Source organism: Mytilus edulis, chromosome 8 (assembly GCF_963676685.1).
Source record: "Mytilus edulis chromosome 8, xbMytEdul2.2, whole genome shotgun sequence".
Taxonomy (NCBI): domain Eukaryota; kingdom Metazoa; phylum Mollusca; class Bivalvia; order Mytilida; family Mytilidae; genus Mytilus; species Mytilus edulis.
In genome coordinates, this window is record NC_092351.1 from 55,599,084 (window position 1) to 55,616,681 (window position 17,598).

The 17,598-nt window shown below is 32.0% G+C and overlaps 1 protein-coding gene across 2 annotated transcripts; it reads left to right on the forward strand.

Moving 5' to 3' along the window:
- The first annotated feature begins 38 nt into the window (after nucleotides 1–38).
- LOC139485917 (uncharacterized) lies at nucleotides 39–16,471 on the forward strand. 2 transcript variants are annotated; one of them, XM_071270588.1, is made up of 2 exons: nucleotides 39–121; nucleotides 14,229–16,471. In XM_071270588.1, the coding sequence occupies exons 1-2, from the start codon at nucleotides 88–90 to the stop codon at nucleotides 15,236–15,238; spliced, it is 1,044 nt and encodes a 347-aa protein (XP_071126689.1). In that variant the 5' UTR covers nucleotides 39–87; the 3' UTR covers nucleotides 15,239–16,471. The 2 variants fall into 2 exon arrangements, with proteins under 2 accessions (XP_071126689.1, XP_071126690.1); XM_071270589.1 differs by lacking the exon at nucleotides 39–121 and adding an exon at nucleotides 13,003–13,055.
- Nucleotides 16,472–17,598: the final 1,127 nt, after the last annotated feature.

The window sequence follows — 17,598 nt, forward strand, 5'->3', positions numbered from 1 at the left end:
AACAAAATACTATTATTATCATTCAAGAAATATAGTATAAGGATTTTTGCTTGTCATCTTGTTAAATCGTTTCCGACAAATTTCAAGATGGAGGCAAAGAATTGCAGTAGGGAAATGAATTGTAAGTTACTCATTTATTTAATCGAGTTGCTTAGAGCTCAAAGTAGTTTTGGGTTTAGATAATTTTACTAGAAATTTGTTAAGCGATTTGAAACAAACTATCTGTTCGTTCGTTTTCAGCAAACTTATCGACAATATGTCGGCTAGTGTTTATATGTACATGTAGTTCAAGCCATATCAGTCGGAGAGAAATCCAATCTTTGATTTATAAACTAGCTTTCCTTGTCTATAAAGATTGGAGTCTAACACACATCGATACGAGCGGAGTTTCAAACTCAAAATCTCGCAGTTGTCAGACTCGTGATCAATGCATGAATACTTATACATACAAATGTATACAACTCTACTTAGACCACCAATAATGATGGGGTCTTGTATTCGGTATCTCAAACTTTTGGTTTTCAATATACTTATATGTATATACACGTAATTTGAAAGACTTATACAAAAAAATATTAGTTGAGATAACTGTATTAGGTACCATGCATTTATCTCATTATATTTAAATCCTCTCCAAAGAGATACATGTATAATTCAAAACAACAATTTAAGCTTATTAATAAGTCTACCATGGTCTACGGCACAGCAAACAAATACATGTTTCACCAGTTTATTTAAAAACAAGAATATGTCCACAATACACGGATGCCCCACTTGCAAGTTAACATTTTCTAAGTTCATTGGACCGTGAAATTGGGGTAAAACTCTAATCTAGTATTATAGTTAGACAGATTATATTATAGGAAACATGTATACTACATAAACATGTAAGTTTCAAGTTGATTGGACTTCAACTTCATCAAAAACTACCTTGACCAAAAACTTTAACCTGAAGCCGGACGGACGGACGGACGAACAAACGGATCCACTGACCAGAAAACATAATTCCCCTCTTCTTTTGTAGGTGGGGCATAACAAACATAATGCCTAAGATGATTGTCATCACATTTAAAGTATCTGAACTAGCTCCAAATATCCCCCAGTGTGAGCAAAAGGGTGTAGTTTAACACAGATTACTTGATACGCATTCAGAAGGTAGAAAACTGCCGATATCAATTGACAAGGCTCCAGACTTTGGGTAGACCTTAATCGCCAAAGGCAACACTTGAGGGGCTAGCGATTTTGTTCTCGCTTACCACGCATAATATTAGTATTCTAATTAATTGCTGCTTCTTATGTTTACACTGAGTTTGAAAATGGTGTTGACAGTTTTTATTCGTTAAAAATAAGCATATTATTTTTCTTATTGGTCGGACTCAATATCGTAGTCAGTGTCACGGGTTGAAAGAGTAAATAATGCTTTTGAAACTATTTCTTGCAGAAGTGTTACCGAGCCTACAGTATATTGAACTTATAAACCCACGAATGCATGCACTGATCTATAAAATCCTATTATTAAATAAAAATTATAAAATGTCACCTCAGTCTGACATATCTAACCATTACATGCAGAAGTTGTTTACAAATAAAGAGCACAAGGCATTCGTCACAATTTCATCCAATCAAATACCTTGTTATAATTGATGATGTAAATCGTCATTGTACCTGCGGAAACCATTCGTACCCTACCGTATTTGTCACTTATTACACATTTCATTATCTTGTTTAACTTTAAGGATAAACACGTATTAAAGTTATTAAATCTGTAGCTAAGTCATACTAAAAACGAACTTTGTCTTACATGATAAAACCTGTGAATAATTTAATTCATGTTTATATCTTTATAATGAATGTCAATCGTATTTTCAATTTAATGATCATGATTTTCCGATTTTTACATATAAAATTAATGTACTTTTAAAATTTACATGAAATACATTTTTAAAAACTGGCATGAAAGATGAAAATGTATGCTTTTGATCGAAGATGCATGGTTTTGGCGAACGAAATGAACTCATATTACAATCTTGAAGATTATACTATAATAATAGTCTCTAGTATTTTGGTATTATTAAAGGTGATATCAGGTGTTATTGACTGTGCGATGATTAAGTTCTTAATATCATTTACCACATACAGTTTAGATACATTTAACATTTTGACTTTTCGACTTCCGAATTTACAAATCTGTCAAAACAATGATCAAGGAGTAAATATAAGTCACAAAAATTCCTCTATATCTTTAGCTGTCAATCTTTGAAATACATATATCGATTAAACTGGAATGTTGTCGAAATAATATAAGATACATTTTACATTTGATCAACCAGTAGCCTTTCATAGCTTACTATTTACGATATATCTAAGGTTTTCTAATTTTGGAAGGCCGTACGGTGACCCTTTAAGTTAGTTGTCCACTTCATTGGAATTTGGTATGTGGTACATAGATGTTTTAATGGAAATCTCTACAATCTTGTACACTATCTTTAAATTTGTATTTAGTACATTTTTTTTTAATGTTAACAAGACTTATCAGTGGTTTTCGTTTGTTGCTGTTTAACATATTTTTTGTTCGTTCATTTTGTTTGGTCATAAATTAGGCCTTTAGTATTCTCGTATGAATTGTTTTACATTTGTCATTTCAAGGCCTTTTATAGTTGTCTATGCGGTATGGGCTTAATTGTGCATTGTTGAAGGCCTTACGATGACCTATTATTGTTAATGTCTGTGTCATTTAGTCTCTTGCGAAGAGTTGTCTCAATTGCAATCACGTCACATCTTCTTTTTATATTGAGTCATTAACGTATTTCTAAACCATTTCATGACATATTTTTCTAAAAATATAAATAGATACCAAGTGCCTGGTCTATCGAAGTGGCTCCTAAATGTTGAAATACGATCTGCAACCTGTAGTATTGCGACTCATTAAAAAGGACCCGTCACATTATTCAAGTATAAACACCGATCGTCAGTTCTTACCAAGGATTGGCGGTTTGCTATGGGCTCTCCAATTTCCTACCCCCCCCCCCCCCAATAAAAAATCGGACAGGAAATAAGGAAAGTACATGTAGTTGCGCTTAACAATAACAGACAAGCGAATCAAAAATCTTTTCGATTGAGAAACCTTTGATGGAATGTGTAAACGCTGTCTAATTGACCAATAAGTTACATTTACAGGCTTAAGCGTACCCAGAAATAAAAATAGGATCGAAAGGTTTCTTTTCATGAACGATACCTTTTTTCAACTTCTAGAACTCCCTTTACGCTATAGAAGAACTTCCCTTCCTGGTGCTACATTGTTGTCACAAATCTTGTAAAACATAAACAAACATTACGCTTCCGTCTGTAAGGGATCGTGATTATCAGACTTTATTGCATTTTGTTATCATATGAATAAATAAAAGACTTATAACTTCATCTCAAAACATATACAATTTAGATACTAGACTGTAATGTTTGTATGCAATAGTACTGGTTGCCCTTTCTATTCTACGTCGATTCATTTTAAAGCACTCCTTTTGCAAATGCATGGCACGAAAACTGAATGTTAATTTCCTGTGTCTTTGACAACAATGATACAATTTGAAAGGGTACTGCCAGACATTGGCTCCTACTTTTGTCCTTTTTTTGTATAATAAGTTCGTCATTTTTTGAATGGGCTTGGATTTATAAGTATTTTGGCTTTGAGAATCAATGCACTAAATATTATATACATTTATTGTCGAAAACGGTGCATCTGATGCATGAAAATAACATCGTAAAATAATAAATGTTATTCAGCGAAGAGCCGCTTTTGTCATTCTATTCCTTTTGGGCCACTAAGAGGTTTATTTATGTCGACCCGACTTGCATGTAGCTGTAACTTTAAACGGTCCATTTAAATATAAGCATGTGTTCATTTACAAAGAGCTTGAAAATGCAGTGATATTGAGTTCTAGATATTTCCTTTCCAAATAACAACGGTCAATTTTATCATAGAACCAACTTGAAGTACCGAAAAAGAGACACTTTTAATTAAGCGTACTTTCACTGGTATTTATAAATGCGATACAAATCAGACAATTGAACTTTATAATTAGAATGTCTATAGTTCTCAGATAGAGAAATTGAATGCAGTTTTTATTTAATTCCAGAAGTGAGCTTTCATAACACAATAACTGTATTAAATATAATATTAAATGTATTGCGCTGTACAGCATTGAAAAACGTTCTGCGTCAATGTCATTGAATTCCAACTTGCATGTTAAGTCTATATTCCTATAATTGGGCGTGGCTCTGTATTCGTAAAGCCGCAGTAAACCAACGTGACTGGGTATCAATACAACGCGCACAGTACAATTCACATCGATATGTTAGTTACAAATATCAGGGGAGGGGGGGGGGGGTCGCGTAATTTTTAAAAGGGTACCATATACATATATATTTTACAGTACTGGGACGTGCACTCATTTGATTTATCATGTCTATTATTTTAGTGTGGAAAGCTACATTACTAGACATGTAAGTAATATATTTGATTTGATATCAATGACAAATGATCTAAGAGATAGTGTTTTCAACTGATCATTCAAAAGAACATTATTTACATACTTGTTATGACTATTTTGCACTGGATGTTTAGCTATATCAACAAAGTATCAATTTGAAAGTCTTAACACCAGGGGCGTAGCTACCCGGAGGCACGACAGCACGTGCATCCACGTCGTTTTCACAACAACAAAAAAAAAGCAGAAGAGAGAGAGATGAGTTGGTCAATCGGAATCGGAGACTGTTGGTGTCTTTTCCGTCTATCCCGGATATTAGTTTGACAACCTAGTTACAAGTGTTGATGAAGCTGTTCATTCAGAAAAAGATCGTAGCTCCGAAGTTGCGTGCACATTGATTCGGCATACAAAAAAAGAAATGGCAAAATAAAAATTTATAAATTGAATGTTAAAGGAAACAACTATGTTGTCACTTTTTTTAATTGATGAAATATCATTAAATAACGACATTTGGTTTCAAAATAATTGGGTTTGTTTTTGGAGATTATGACAAAATCGGAAGGTTACTTGTATCTTTTGCAAGATTTTTACTTTTGAATTTGTAATACTCAGTCTAAGATATGTAGTTTTGGAGCACATTTTACAGTGTACAGTTCATCAGTTTGGAATGAGATGTACCAATCGGCATTAGAATTATCAGATCCCTTCGATATCGTTGAAAATATGCCGAGGCGATGTGGTTGACAGACTACCGGAGCCAATCACCCTGCAACCACGCCAAAACAGTATTGGAAAGTCTCATTATTTTTTGCGTTCATAGACCATATGATAAGGCAACTGGAGAGTGGGGTCGCGTCAAGTTATCAGAAAATCGCTTCTTTGTGCTGTATCTGCTTCATCGTTTTGTAGAAAATATCACAAACGAACAAATCTCAATATTGTCTGAAACATACGAAACTGACCTGGCATGTAATTTTGACGAATTCAATTGGGAGGTCGCTCGATGCCGAACACGTACGCTGGTTTATAACATCTCGCGAGTGCTACCATGCCATGATGGCCCTGAGATCTATCAGTCACGGTACTACGTATGTAATTGAAAACAAATGTACGATCAACAATGAACGACGAAAGTTACATAGCATTACTGCATATTCATCGGGATTTCAGTGTGAATGTTGACAAAGTAATAGAGAAGTTTGTTTCTGTCCAGACCCGAAGAGCAGATTTTGGACAATTTTGAGTAAATTATGTATCACAATTATGTGTTGTTTATGTATTACTATATTCAGATGATTTATTAATAGTTTTACATTCATAAATTTTTATCTACATATAGTTCCTCTTTTAACCGTCCTATGACCGAAAACCGAAAAAAAAAAAAAATTTGCTGCATAATAAGGTCCCAAAATTTTTTCCTCACGCTCCGCTCGGCGGTAGTTGCTTCCACATCGTTTCTTTCTAGCTACGCCCCTGAACACAATTTACATTGTAGGAGTAACGACTTAAAATTTGTTATAGAAACGTGACATAAGATAGAAACGCGGATGAAACATTAAATGTTGTTATTTACTAACAGTTTTAAAAATTAAATGCAGGGGTCTTTTAGGGATTTTCTGTTTTGATAAAGAATGAACCAATCTAAATTCACCGTCTAGATGAAATATGTTCATCCTATATATCTCCAACGAACCCAAATTACAACATATTTTACAAGAAGTGTATCTTAAGTATTTGTTTTTCCGTTTCCGTAACTGATATGATAACAAAGAATCTGTCGTGTTGGTGGTGTGGGGTTTCTTTATTTCTAATTCCAAAGAAAATGAAAAAAAATTCTATGATAAGTCGAACCTCGAATAAGTCCAAAACTTTGGTTCGGTCCGTTCACTTCAACATAACGAGGTTCGACTTTATATACTTGTATTTTCTTTAACCGTATGGGTCTGATATGGACAGAGCACTATTAATAAAAATAAAATTGTCCATCTATTATAACATATATAATCACACTTCAAACTTTGTAATGAAATGCAGTGCACATGGTAGACAGGTCATCCGAACAAGAGTCATTATTTTAATGATACAGGTTCACCATTTTAAATATAAACTATGCGGTATGGGCTTTGCTCATTGCTGTAGGCCGTAAGGTGACCTACATGTATAGTTTTTAATTTCTGTATCATTTGGTCTCTTGTGAAGAGTTGTCTCATTGGCAATCATACCACATCTTCTTTTTTAGTTTGAAACGGACTAGATGAAACAAATATCCACGTTCAAGAGATCATCCATGGCAACACCGTGTTTGTCTAAAAAACTTTTCTCTGGCTTTTAAATGCCGCGGTTAAGTTCCCATTTGTAGTTTTGGTTTGGCAGACTGGTATAAAAAAAACAAAATCATTTAACTGTCACAAACCGTCAAGGCTAGGAAACAAGATCAATTATTGGCACCTTGAACTTGAAAGATATTATATAAAATAGATATTTAACCTTGAGCAAAGATATACTTTCAATTTGAACTTGTTTGATAAGATATAAAATACGTTTCATTACTCTATACAAGTACCTGTCGAACTTAATGAATGGCCCTTTCTGTGACTTTTCGCACGTAGTTGAGAAATATTTTGATTCGACCACATAAGGCTAAAATAAACACAACTTCACTGGACATCGATAAGTCTGTACCTGGCCTTACTTTTTATTGATATGAACTTTATACTACAGGTTATATCTATACTGAAATTATCTGCGTTCGAAAAATTCCTTTAAAACTCCGTAGTAAAGTTCGATAGTATGTTGAATATGTGATACAAGTTTCAAACTGTAAACGATTCTGAAATTGAGAAAGATTCTGAAATTGAAAAAGGGAAGTAACTGATTCCTTTTAACGTAATATTGATGGACAATATTGCTTAAATTCAGTGACAAATATTTCAGGCATATTCCGGAACATTTTATTCCTTATTAATGAATCCTCAGAATTGTTTAATTATATATTATATTTAATTGCTAATTATATTATAAACATAGAGCTTATAATCTATGACTAAGTGTCAAAATGGTGAAAAGCTTAGTATTAATTGTAAATCTAACTAATTAGTGTTTTATGACAATGTTCAATTATCTGTTATTTAATAATGACAAGGAACATGTATTCATTGATCTTTTGACAACAATGAAACACTTTTACAGTGACCCTTTTTTCAAATATTAATCTTTTTTTTAATGGAAAATGTATGAAATAAAATGAAATTGCAAAAGGAACTAAATCTGATATGAAGTGTTGCGTTATTCCATTTATTCCAGTGATTTATGTAAAGTGTGAAAAATAAATAGAAAACAGAAAATGATTATTTTCTTGGTTAATAAAGAAATCTTAATTTCGGTTTTTCTTAATAAATCTGTATATTGTATTTTCCTATAATATTGGCGCAAATGAAAGGTTTTATATTTGGCGCAAATGAAATAAAATTTGTGGCGCAAACGAAAGATTTGTTTGGCGCAAATGAAATGCCAATTGGCGCAAAAGCAATGTAGCGATTACCGTGCATCACAATTGCAAATTTGCATTACCCGAGGCACTACCCCATGCCTGATAAAGATACAATTGCAAGCCAATCAATTACAGATCCTGTGTCTGCGAGCGAGTCTGCGAGTTTCTCATATTTCATATGAAAGGGAGTGCTAAACTTTAAAGTATCCATATAACTAACAATGCAATATTGCAAAAAAACTCAGCGAACCTTTTCGACCTGAAAATTCCGTATACTATTTTGTTTGGAATAATGTTTTTTTCTTCGACATTTGGTTTAAGATTCCTCCCCTCGGTATGTTCTTAACATTTTTTCTTTTCATTCAAACCACTTCATTTTGTTTATTGACCCTTAAACTTACAGTAGTAATATTTTACGGTGTTTAAAATCAAAACAAAGGATAAAATTAAGAAGCCTCAACAAATAGAAAGCCAAAAATTCCCAGGAATTTTTACTTTTGTTATGGGAAACGTGCGAGTTAACTTTTTTTCAAATCTTTCCATTAAATCTTAAGTAAAAGTACGATTATGAATTATATATCCAAAAGATAAACAAATCTTGACCGTAAATATCAATAATGCGGTTCACCACGGACTTGTAACCCACGTGTTGGATTAGAATTAACTCAAAGCGGTCAATTAACACTGACTGGTCATATACATTCCTATGTTTATCTTAAGGGTTGTTAATACTTTTACTAAACATATTGATCTTGCCCACCGGAATGTTATAGAAGTCGATCCAGGGCAGTAAACCCCTCGAAGAATTTTCTTGTGTCGAAGTATTTCGAGTCTTACTTAATCTGTACTTCATGCAGAAAGGGAAGATAAAATCTGGTTGAATAACATACACAGTAAATCATTAAATGGAATTTAAAACTGAACTTAGTGTTTGCGTTATAACGTTAGTTATGTGAGAAAACAATTTACATTTTCTGTATAGAACAAAAGAAAGAAAAAAGATTCGAAGGTAAAATTTCACCCAATTTCGTGTCAAAACTAACAGTCCTCTTATTTCTAATTCCTTGAATGTAGTCCCCCCTCTCCAACCTCCCCTACTCCATATCAACTTTGGGTTCCTCGACTGTAAGAGATGTCTTTATCACATTGCTGATCAACCTTTTGAAAAAATAGGGAAGTACAAGAAATCTACGATCTTGGAATTTTAATTTGTCAACTTGTTTGCGTTGATCAATAAACTTTGATTTTACTTTTAATACATTGATGTTAAAAGTAAACATCTTGGTTTAAGAGTTTTGTCCTGTGTAACTGTGTGATGAATGTCGATCACCGTACGAATTCAAAGACAACCGGTTATGTAAGAATCTCTGTCGGGTTTGTACTGTCACGAGCAACACGACGGTGCCACGTGTGGAACAGGATCTTTGTATTTTTCTGGAGCAACTTAGATCAACCCCACTTTTCAGTGTGGTTTGTGTTGCTCAGTCTTCAGTTTTTAACGTTTTGTTTTGTTTTATGTTCTGTTCTTTTAGTTATCACTTTGTTTTCGACTTGTTAATTTGCATATCACTTTTTTGGTATATTTCGCATCTCTTCTCCAAGGATCAGACGAAAAATTGTAAACCAAATTGAGACTATGAGATTGACAAGTATTAGTACGTCTAACCTTTTTTTCACAACTGTTTAAAATGTTTCTATCAATTTTCATCGTTCTACTTTTTAATTATACATTTTAACACGGAACATTAGATCTTGAAACATCAATAACATTAGAAATTCTTAATCATTGTTTACCCCATTAAACCGTTGTCAACCCTCGTATTTGTTTAATATCAAAAATACCCTTTTAAATGAGAAATACTGTTATATAATTAGAAAAATAAACATCTTAGATGACATCAGATAAAATAAAGAATAAGATTTATGGATTATTGTAAATCCAAATCACGGAATTGCGGAAATACTATCATGTAACTAATTGTAATGAACATTTGTTAGTGGCGTGTTTATTTCAGTGCGTGCCATTTAAATCCGCCATGTCGGTACATGTAGGTCAGTGGAATTAAATAAAACATGCTGTTTCGACCTCTTATAGATTTAAAACGAATTATGTTAAATGTCTAATGACAGGAATTTATGTTTGTATTTACAGAATTGAAAAGGATTTCAAATGTTTTTATCTTTTCATCGAGATATATTTAATAATTGTTAAAATATATAAAAATCAAACACGTAATTCAATTAAAAATCAAAGAGATATTTTTATGTTTGAAGATTGATAGTATCGAAGACATTAGCGTTTAAGATGGAATGCACATACACATGTTAATATCATTTTCATTAGGTTATACATGACTATGTGGTATGGGGTTTGCTCATTGTTGAAGGCCATACGGTGAACTATAGTTTTTAATTTCTGCGTCATTTGGCCTTTTTGGCCATTTGGCTTGTGGAGAGTTGTCTCATTAGCAATCATTTTACATTTTCTTTTTTAGATATATATAACTCATCTGAAGCTTTGATTATAAAAAGTGAAAATAAAAATTCGTGTTTTAAACCAAAATCAATTGAATACATAAATTAATATCCACATTTATAAAATGATAACAAATAAGTTTCTGGACGGGGTTAACTGTATAGAGAATAATAGGCACAACGTGCAGAGCAAAGGCCAAAAATAAAAAGAATTGAGAAAAATAAGACAAAAATTAATAAAGATTAGAATTGTTTTTATACTGATATATATTAAACAATAACGAGTAACTCGCTAAAAAGTAAATAATGACGAAAACTATTCAAAAGAATACAGAAATGAAGGACTCCCCGTTCAGACCCTCATTAATGTCATCGACTGGAATCTTTATAAGTTTCAATCATCAAAAAGTAAATGGTCAATATTCGTTGATTTTGACCAAGAATTTAATGAGGTGTCAATTTTGAGATTGGTATACCAATTTGTTCTATCTTTCATTCGTTGTATTTGCTCTATGTTTCCAATTATGATTTACATATTTGAATTCATGATATTCTTCTAAAAAGGGATAATACCACAATCTCTATTGGACACGAAATCAAATATGGGTTTACAATTTGAATATTTGAATTCACGATATTCTTCTAAAAGGGGTTCTTCAGCATTCTCTTTTGGACACGAACTCAAATATGGGTTTACAATTTGAATAGTTATATTTCGATATGACAGACCTGTCAGACGTAAAGAAGTAGATATTTTAATACAAAAAAGCGCAAAGTTCAATACTTTCCAAAACTTTTTTTCTAATTGCGCATATACTACGGACAATGCACAATTTCAACAGTTATATTTAGAGGTGACAGACCTTCCGGTAACAATTATATGGGTATACTTCAAACAAATGAGTTACAATTGTATGGGTATGCTTGAAACAAATGAAATTGCAGCATGAAAGTTGATTTTCTTTCATAATTATTTACTCGTCTTAAAAATGCATGAAATATTTGCCATTGGACGTTAAAAAACCACCAATCTATTAATCATACATATTTAGTTCTTCCTTAATTAACGTACATTGTACACTTCGGTCAATGTACCATAAGAACACAGACAAAATTCAATGGGCAAAATGTTAAAAGGAGCCAACCACTTCTCGAATTTATATTGACCATTTCTAATATAGCTCATCCCTAAGGTAGACATTTAAATATTTAATCATAATTATCAATATTGACACGTTTATAAATTACACGTTTTAATGTCAGAGAATGTTCTGGATCGCCCATTTAAACTGTTTATTATATATAGCCTTTGGTATGACACAATGATTTTTCCATTGACGAATGTATATGCCGTTACCAATAATCGGGATTATAATAAGAAGAAGATTTAAATTTAATCCAACAATAGTAAAGGGGATTTTACATTAAATTCCTGATTTTTTCCGCGTGTAATCAAAATTTGTCAATAGTGTGAATATAGATATTCATCACATTCCATTTGTATGTCTTGATTTCAACGAATGATATGTTAAAGTTAATGTAAATGGACGATAATCTTCTATCTAATTACGATACATTATTTTCCACTTAAAAATCGGGTTACATAGTGCGCTTAAAGAAATGGAATAATTAATAACAAAAACAATAAGCTTAGAACAAGATGAGGCTTTTCATGTAGGTGTTATATTATTGAAAACCCTGTATCAGCACAATTTTGAAACTGACTGGGAAACAACATGCACATGCAACATAAGCTCTGTGACTTTGTAATGAATAATTTAACATGTTGGGTTGCTGTCTCATAGGTATTTTATTAACACTTTCCTTGTTTGTCATTACCGCAATATATATTCATTAAAAATAAAACACTATCTTGCAGTAGTTGAACCCAAGCTAGGATACTATAAGTTTGTAAACTCTGGATTTGCCATAAATACACACGCATAACATAAGAAATTGACAGACACATTGTTCAAAATAAGATGCAGATCCAGGATTCTGAAAAAAGTAGTATGGAGGAGGCGCGAGCCTATACAAGACAAAATTAGGAGTTTTATATAGGTGAAAAGTCTGCATTAACCATTATGTAGCTCAATAAGTCGCCATGACAATGAACATTTAAAAAAAATCAAAATCATATAAATTATAATGTGTGCGGACACTTTGATACTTTTACCACATAAGTCTATACAAGTTTTACAAAATGTACGAAGTCCATTAAATTAGAACTTTAATTATCAAACACGTTTAATATCAAGCAACTACATGTACGTTATACTTAATGGTACTGTTTATATTGTGTATAAATTAAAATGTAAATTTATGTTAAAAAATGTACAATGTTTATACATCAATCTATAAATTAAAATGATTAAAACGGTGCTCCTTGGTACAGCCGGATCTGTTTAATTGAAATCCACGAAAAGAAGTTCGCGGAATTAATTAGGGTTACGGAGAAGTATAATTATTCTTCGAAAATTTAAATCTTAGAGGTGCATTAAATTAGTAGCCAATTGTAAGTACAATACGAAAGTTCATCCAACTATTCGGGGATTTTCAAGTATTTGTTTCCTATTGTGAAAGTGCACATACTCTTCAGCTCCTATGTGAGTATTTTACAATCTGTAACTTAAGATAGTTGGTGAATCCAAAGAGACATCTAGAAGATTTAAACTTTAAACACTAAAAATACGCCAATTATGATAGACTGTTTGAATTAATTTTTGGATTTGAAATATTTCGGTTTCGAGCATTACTGACGAGACATTGATTGTTAAAATTCTCGTCTAGGTGTAGAATTATTGGTACCGGTATCATTATATCGTTATTATTATCCCTTCTTTAAAAACACCCTCCCCCTTTAAACCCCCTTTGAAAAGTGTGTTTGACGGACGTTTGAGAATCATTCTATTATCGGAATTCATCAACGTTTTTGTAGTAATTGTTTGTGTTGCTCAATATGTTGTTATGTTAATGTTATGTTGTAGATTACTGTTTATTCGTACTTTTAAACCATGTTGTATGTTTCCACTGCCGAACCAATAGTATACCCCCCTTTTTTCGATATCCGCCACCCATAACATTAAATAATTCCTTTTATGATATCTAAAAATACTTGAATACAATGAACTTTTTTTAGTTGTTAATACTTGCTATAAAAGTTTATGCAAACTTGGTCCGTTACTATTATCCTTTATGGACCATTACGTGTATAAAATGTATACAACAAATTCAAAACGCATTTAATTCTATTTCAAGCCATGTCAGAAAGATGATTTGCGATTTTCACAGAAAATATATGGTCATGTTGACTATCTTTGACAAGGAAGGTCTTCAATTTCCACTTGAACCTAACCAAAGAGTTAAATTTAAATACTTTTACAATATATTGCCTTGTTTATGATTTTTCATTAAAAACATATACATTAAACGTGTATGTTCTAATTCAAACTATGTCCTGGTTAAATGTTACATGAATGAAAATGAAATAAAATTGTTGAGCATATAGGAAGAGGAACGAGCGACCTTTAAATAGCAACACTTAAGATGTTTACGACATTTTTAATTGACTGAAAATAGCTCTTCATTTAAAGGACAAAGACTTTCTTCTTTTCTTATGGTATATTTATTGTGTACTTAGACCAACTGTGCCTTTATTTACCAAGAACCGCAATAGTACAAAAATAACTCCTAAATGTATGCGTCCAATTGATTTGCTTTTTTTTTCTTCTGTTAAAAGTTTTATATTTTGTTACTAATAAATATTTTTTCATTCTCAGACCGACTTGAAGACATTTTAACGATCGCAACTCTACAAACCAATAGCAACTACAAGACGAAGGAAATAACAACTCCTAACAGTAAACAAAAACAAAGCAACGAGAAGATACAATTATCAGCACCATTAACTGTTGAAGGTAGTTATAAAAAACTGAAAATGATTCACGAAGAAACGAATTTGAGAATAAATCAAAAAAGAAATAAAACCTCAATAACATTTTCATGGGATATTCATCCAGTGTCAAACAAACAAATTATATCGATAAATAATAAAGGAGGAGTTAATCAGAATCAGATTTCAAGAAATAAATCTTTACAATTTTTAATGGGTTTGCAAGCTAAATCATGTACTGACATTAGGCTTCCCCCGTTGGAAGGTACGAAAATTAATAAATTAAACCCACCTAATCGCCTGCCATTAAAAGGTCGTGACGTTACAGAAAATACTTGGGACATCCGGAATCTCGAGAACGACAGAAATCGATTGATCAATCACTCGACACTGAAGGGAGGCTATATAAGCAAACAATCTACCTGTATTGAATCATTTAAACCTAAAACTCAGGTGAAGCAACGACTATCATCACAACTTATTAATCGACATTTAAAGGAACCTACTTTGATATCAAAAGTGTATAATAGCATGTCTTCTCTACGACTGGATAACCGCCACGACATGGCTGCAAACGATCATGTAAGACATCACATTAAGAGACAACAACAGTGGATACGCAGTGACCAAGTGAAGAATTGGAGCAGATCACCGTTAAATCGAGTGAAGAAACAAACTTATCCAAACAGTACGTCGTCCGGACAAAAGTCGGATGTGATTAGTGGAAATTCCGACGAATCGTTGCATACGGCATCCTCTTCATCGGAGCAACAAAATGTGATCGACTATGAATATGATGAAGAGAGAAAAGAAGCTATTGAAAAATGTATGAAATGGATGAATGACTTACCTACAAAGTTTTCGGGACTTCATATATTAGATCCAGCAAAATCTTGAACTCTATACATTTCTCCAAAGGAAATGAGCGGCATGTTTAACACAGAAAAAATGCGTTTGTATTTTGAGTGCAATTTTGAAACATACTCGAGACTTCCGAAGATTTATTTCAATGGAACTAGGCTGGTTCTAGTTTCATGAACCGTGTTCATAAGACAGTTGGTGCTTTTCAAATGACTGGGCCAAGCAATGTTGAGTGCTACGCAGTTAATAGAACAGTATGTTTGTATACGCAACTAACATTTCATCGCAAGAAACTGTGAAATAATTTTAGTGTTAGAACTTATACGACACTCATATAGACATACATGAGTATAGAAGCAAGGATACAGGACAATTTCTCCAGTGGAGAAATATTAGTGCCAATATTTCAGTGTGCCAAATGTTTTTCGTTATATCGACTGTTTCTGTCTATCTTGTGTTTTTGTGGACTTGTTAACCAGAATTATAGGAACTTGACCGTGATTGCAACTTTAGAATCACAAACAAACAAAACGAATTTAACGTTTCCTGATTTTAAATATTGCTGACTTTTGAAACATTACTTCGTAGTGATAATACGGATATATGCATTTTTGTTCGGACAGTCTTTCAAACATTATAAATTTGTAATTTTATTGGATTTCTCTTTAATCTGGTATGTTGTCTTTTTTGTTTATTGACTATTGTAGTTTTTGGAAAAACAGAATGTCCCCCCTTTTCTTTTCATACAGCTGGTTTTATTTTTGAGAGAAAAAAAGTGGAACTAATCCAGAACTTTGTTGGATATGAACAAAAAAAAAATTGACCAAAAATTAGTGCAAAAAGTTTATATTAATCTATTTCCCTTCTTTTGTTTACATATCATATTAATGTGTATTATATCTATTTATGATTTTTTTTTATTATCTTGTTATCGTATTTTTCTGTGATCAATAACTGTGATATTTTTGTTTTCATTTTCATACATTTGTTTGTTTATGTACATCACCAAAATTTACATGTAATTTCCATTTTCCGTTTATTTGATAAGATCTTATTTATATGTATATCTGTGATAAAAAGGATTTTTAATTCTTATAATTGAATAGTGTATGTGTCATTGAAATTTGGTAATGCTCTATTTGATAATGTTAAATATTGTATTCATAATTGAACTGTATAATTCTGAAAGAGTGGCATTACTATTATCTATTTATTGTTACAAATGTACGAATGAAGTTGAATATTAAATTATTAAAGGAATGCAATGGATTAATTAGCCACTAGATTGTTCTTGAAAATTCTCATAATTTCTTACGATTACCAATACCATCAAATACACGACGTATATAACACCTGTAGCAATTGTATGCGTCACCGAACAACCTTTGTCAATGAACAAATCACATATTACATAGCAAGCTATGAAAGGACATTCCGACTTGACACAATGTTACAAAATACCTAACAATTAAATAAACATTATGTTTATTTCCCAAAGTCAAAATTCAAACTGTATTTATCTTATAATCATAAACGATCAATTGTGTTGTTGTTGTTTTTGGTAGACGGCTTACTAATGTAGTAATTGCTCCTTAAATTCCTAAAACATAAATATTATGTATATGCACTTTTAGTCCTTAATTTATATTTAGTATTACGTTTTGGCCTTTTAATTATATGAAACTTCAAGTGTGAAGAAAATCATAATTTGACATCACAAAACGAAAACAGATGAAAAGCTGTAAAAACATTATATTTTATAACCATACACGTGAATCAGTGCGTTTTTCTTTACTGTATTCTTGTTTCTCTCTTGCGTTTTGTGGACTGTTCTTCGCCTTTTGGTTGTTTTGTTTTTGCCATCGTCACTTTGTTTTCTACCTATCCCCTTGTTATATTCTGTTTCTCTTTTGATCTACAATATATCAGAATAAAATGAGATGTAAAATGTATGCCAACGAGACAGCAACCCAACAAAAAACTGTAACACAAAAGGCATCTTTCCAATACATTACTCCTTCCTACATGTACCAATAGTTGTTTGACAAGATTCCGTGCCTAGTTAGGATACGGATTATAATCTTTGTTCTCCCAATGACGACGCCCGTTATCTGTCAGGGGTTATTTAGAATTACCTTTCATATTCTCTTGTTTATGAAAATGTTATTCAAGATTCACATTTACTTCTTCAAAATGGTTAATGTGTAACTCAACAAAATTGTTAAAAGCACCAACAAAAAAAAAAAAAAAAAACCAACACTACAAGTAGCCTAAACGTCGATATACACCATACAAGAAAACAAACATCAATTTCCATACATAAAAAAAAAAATAAAAAAAAATGAAATTCCACTTTACTACAATTTCTACTCTAGTGTCTACATTATAAAATATTC

Excerpts from the sequence above, each read along its gene's own strand:
- LOC139485917 (XM_071270588.1), top strand. The coding sequence starts at position 88 with ATGGAGGCAAAGAATTGCAGTAGGGAAATGAATT. Across the intron at positions 122-14,228 it reads TTGCAGTAGGGAAATGAATT|ACCGACTTGAAGACATTTTA; the intron begins GTAAGTTACTCA and ends TTTCATTCTCAG.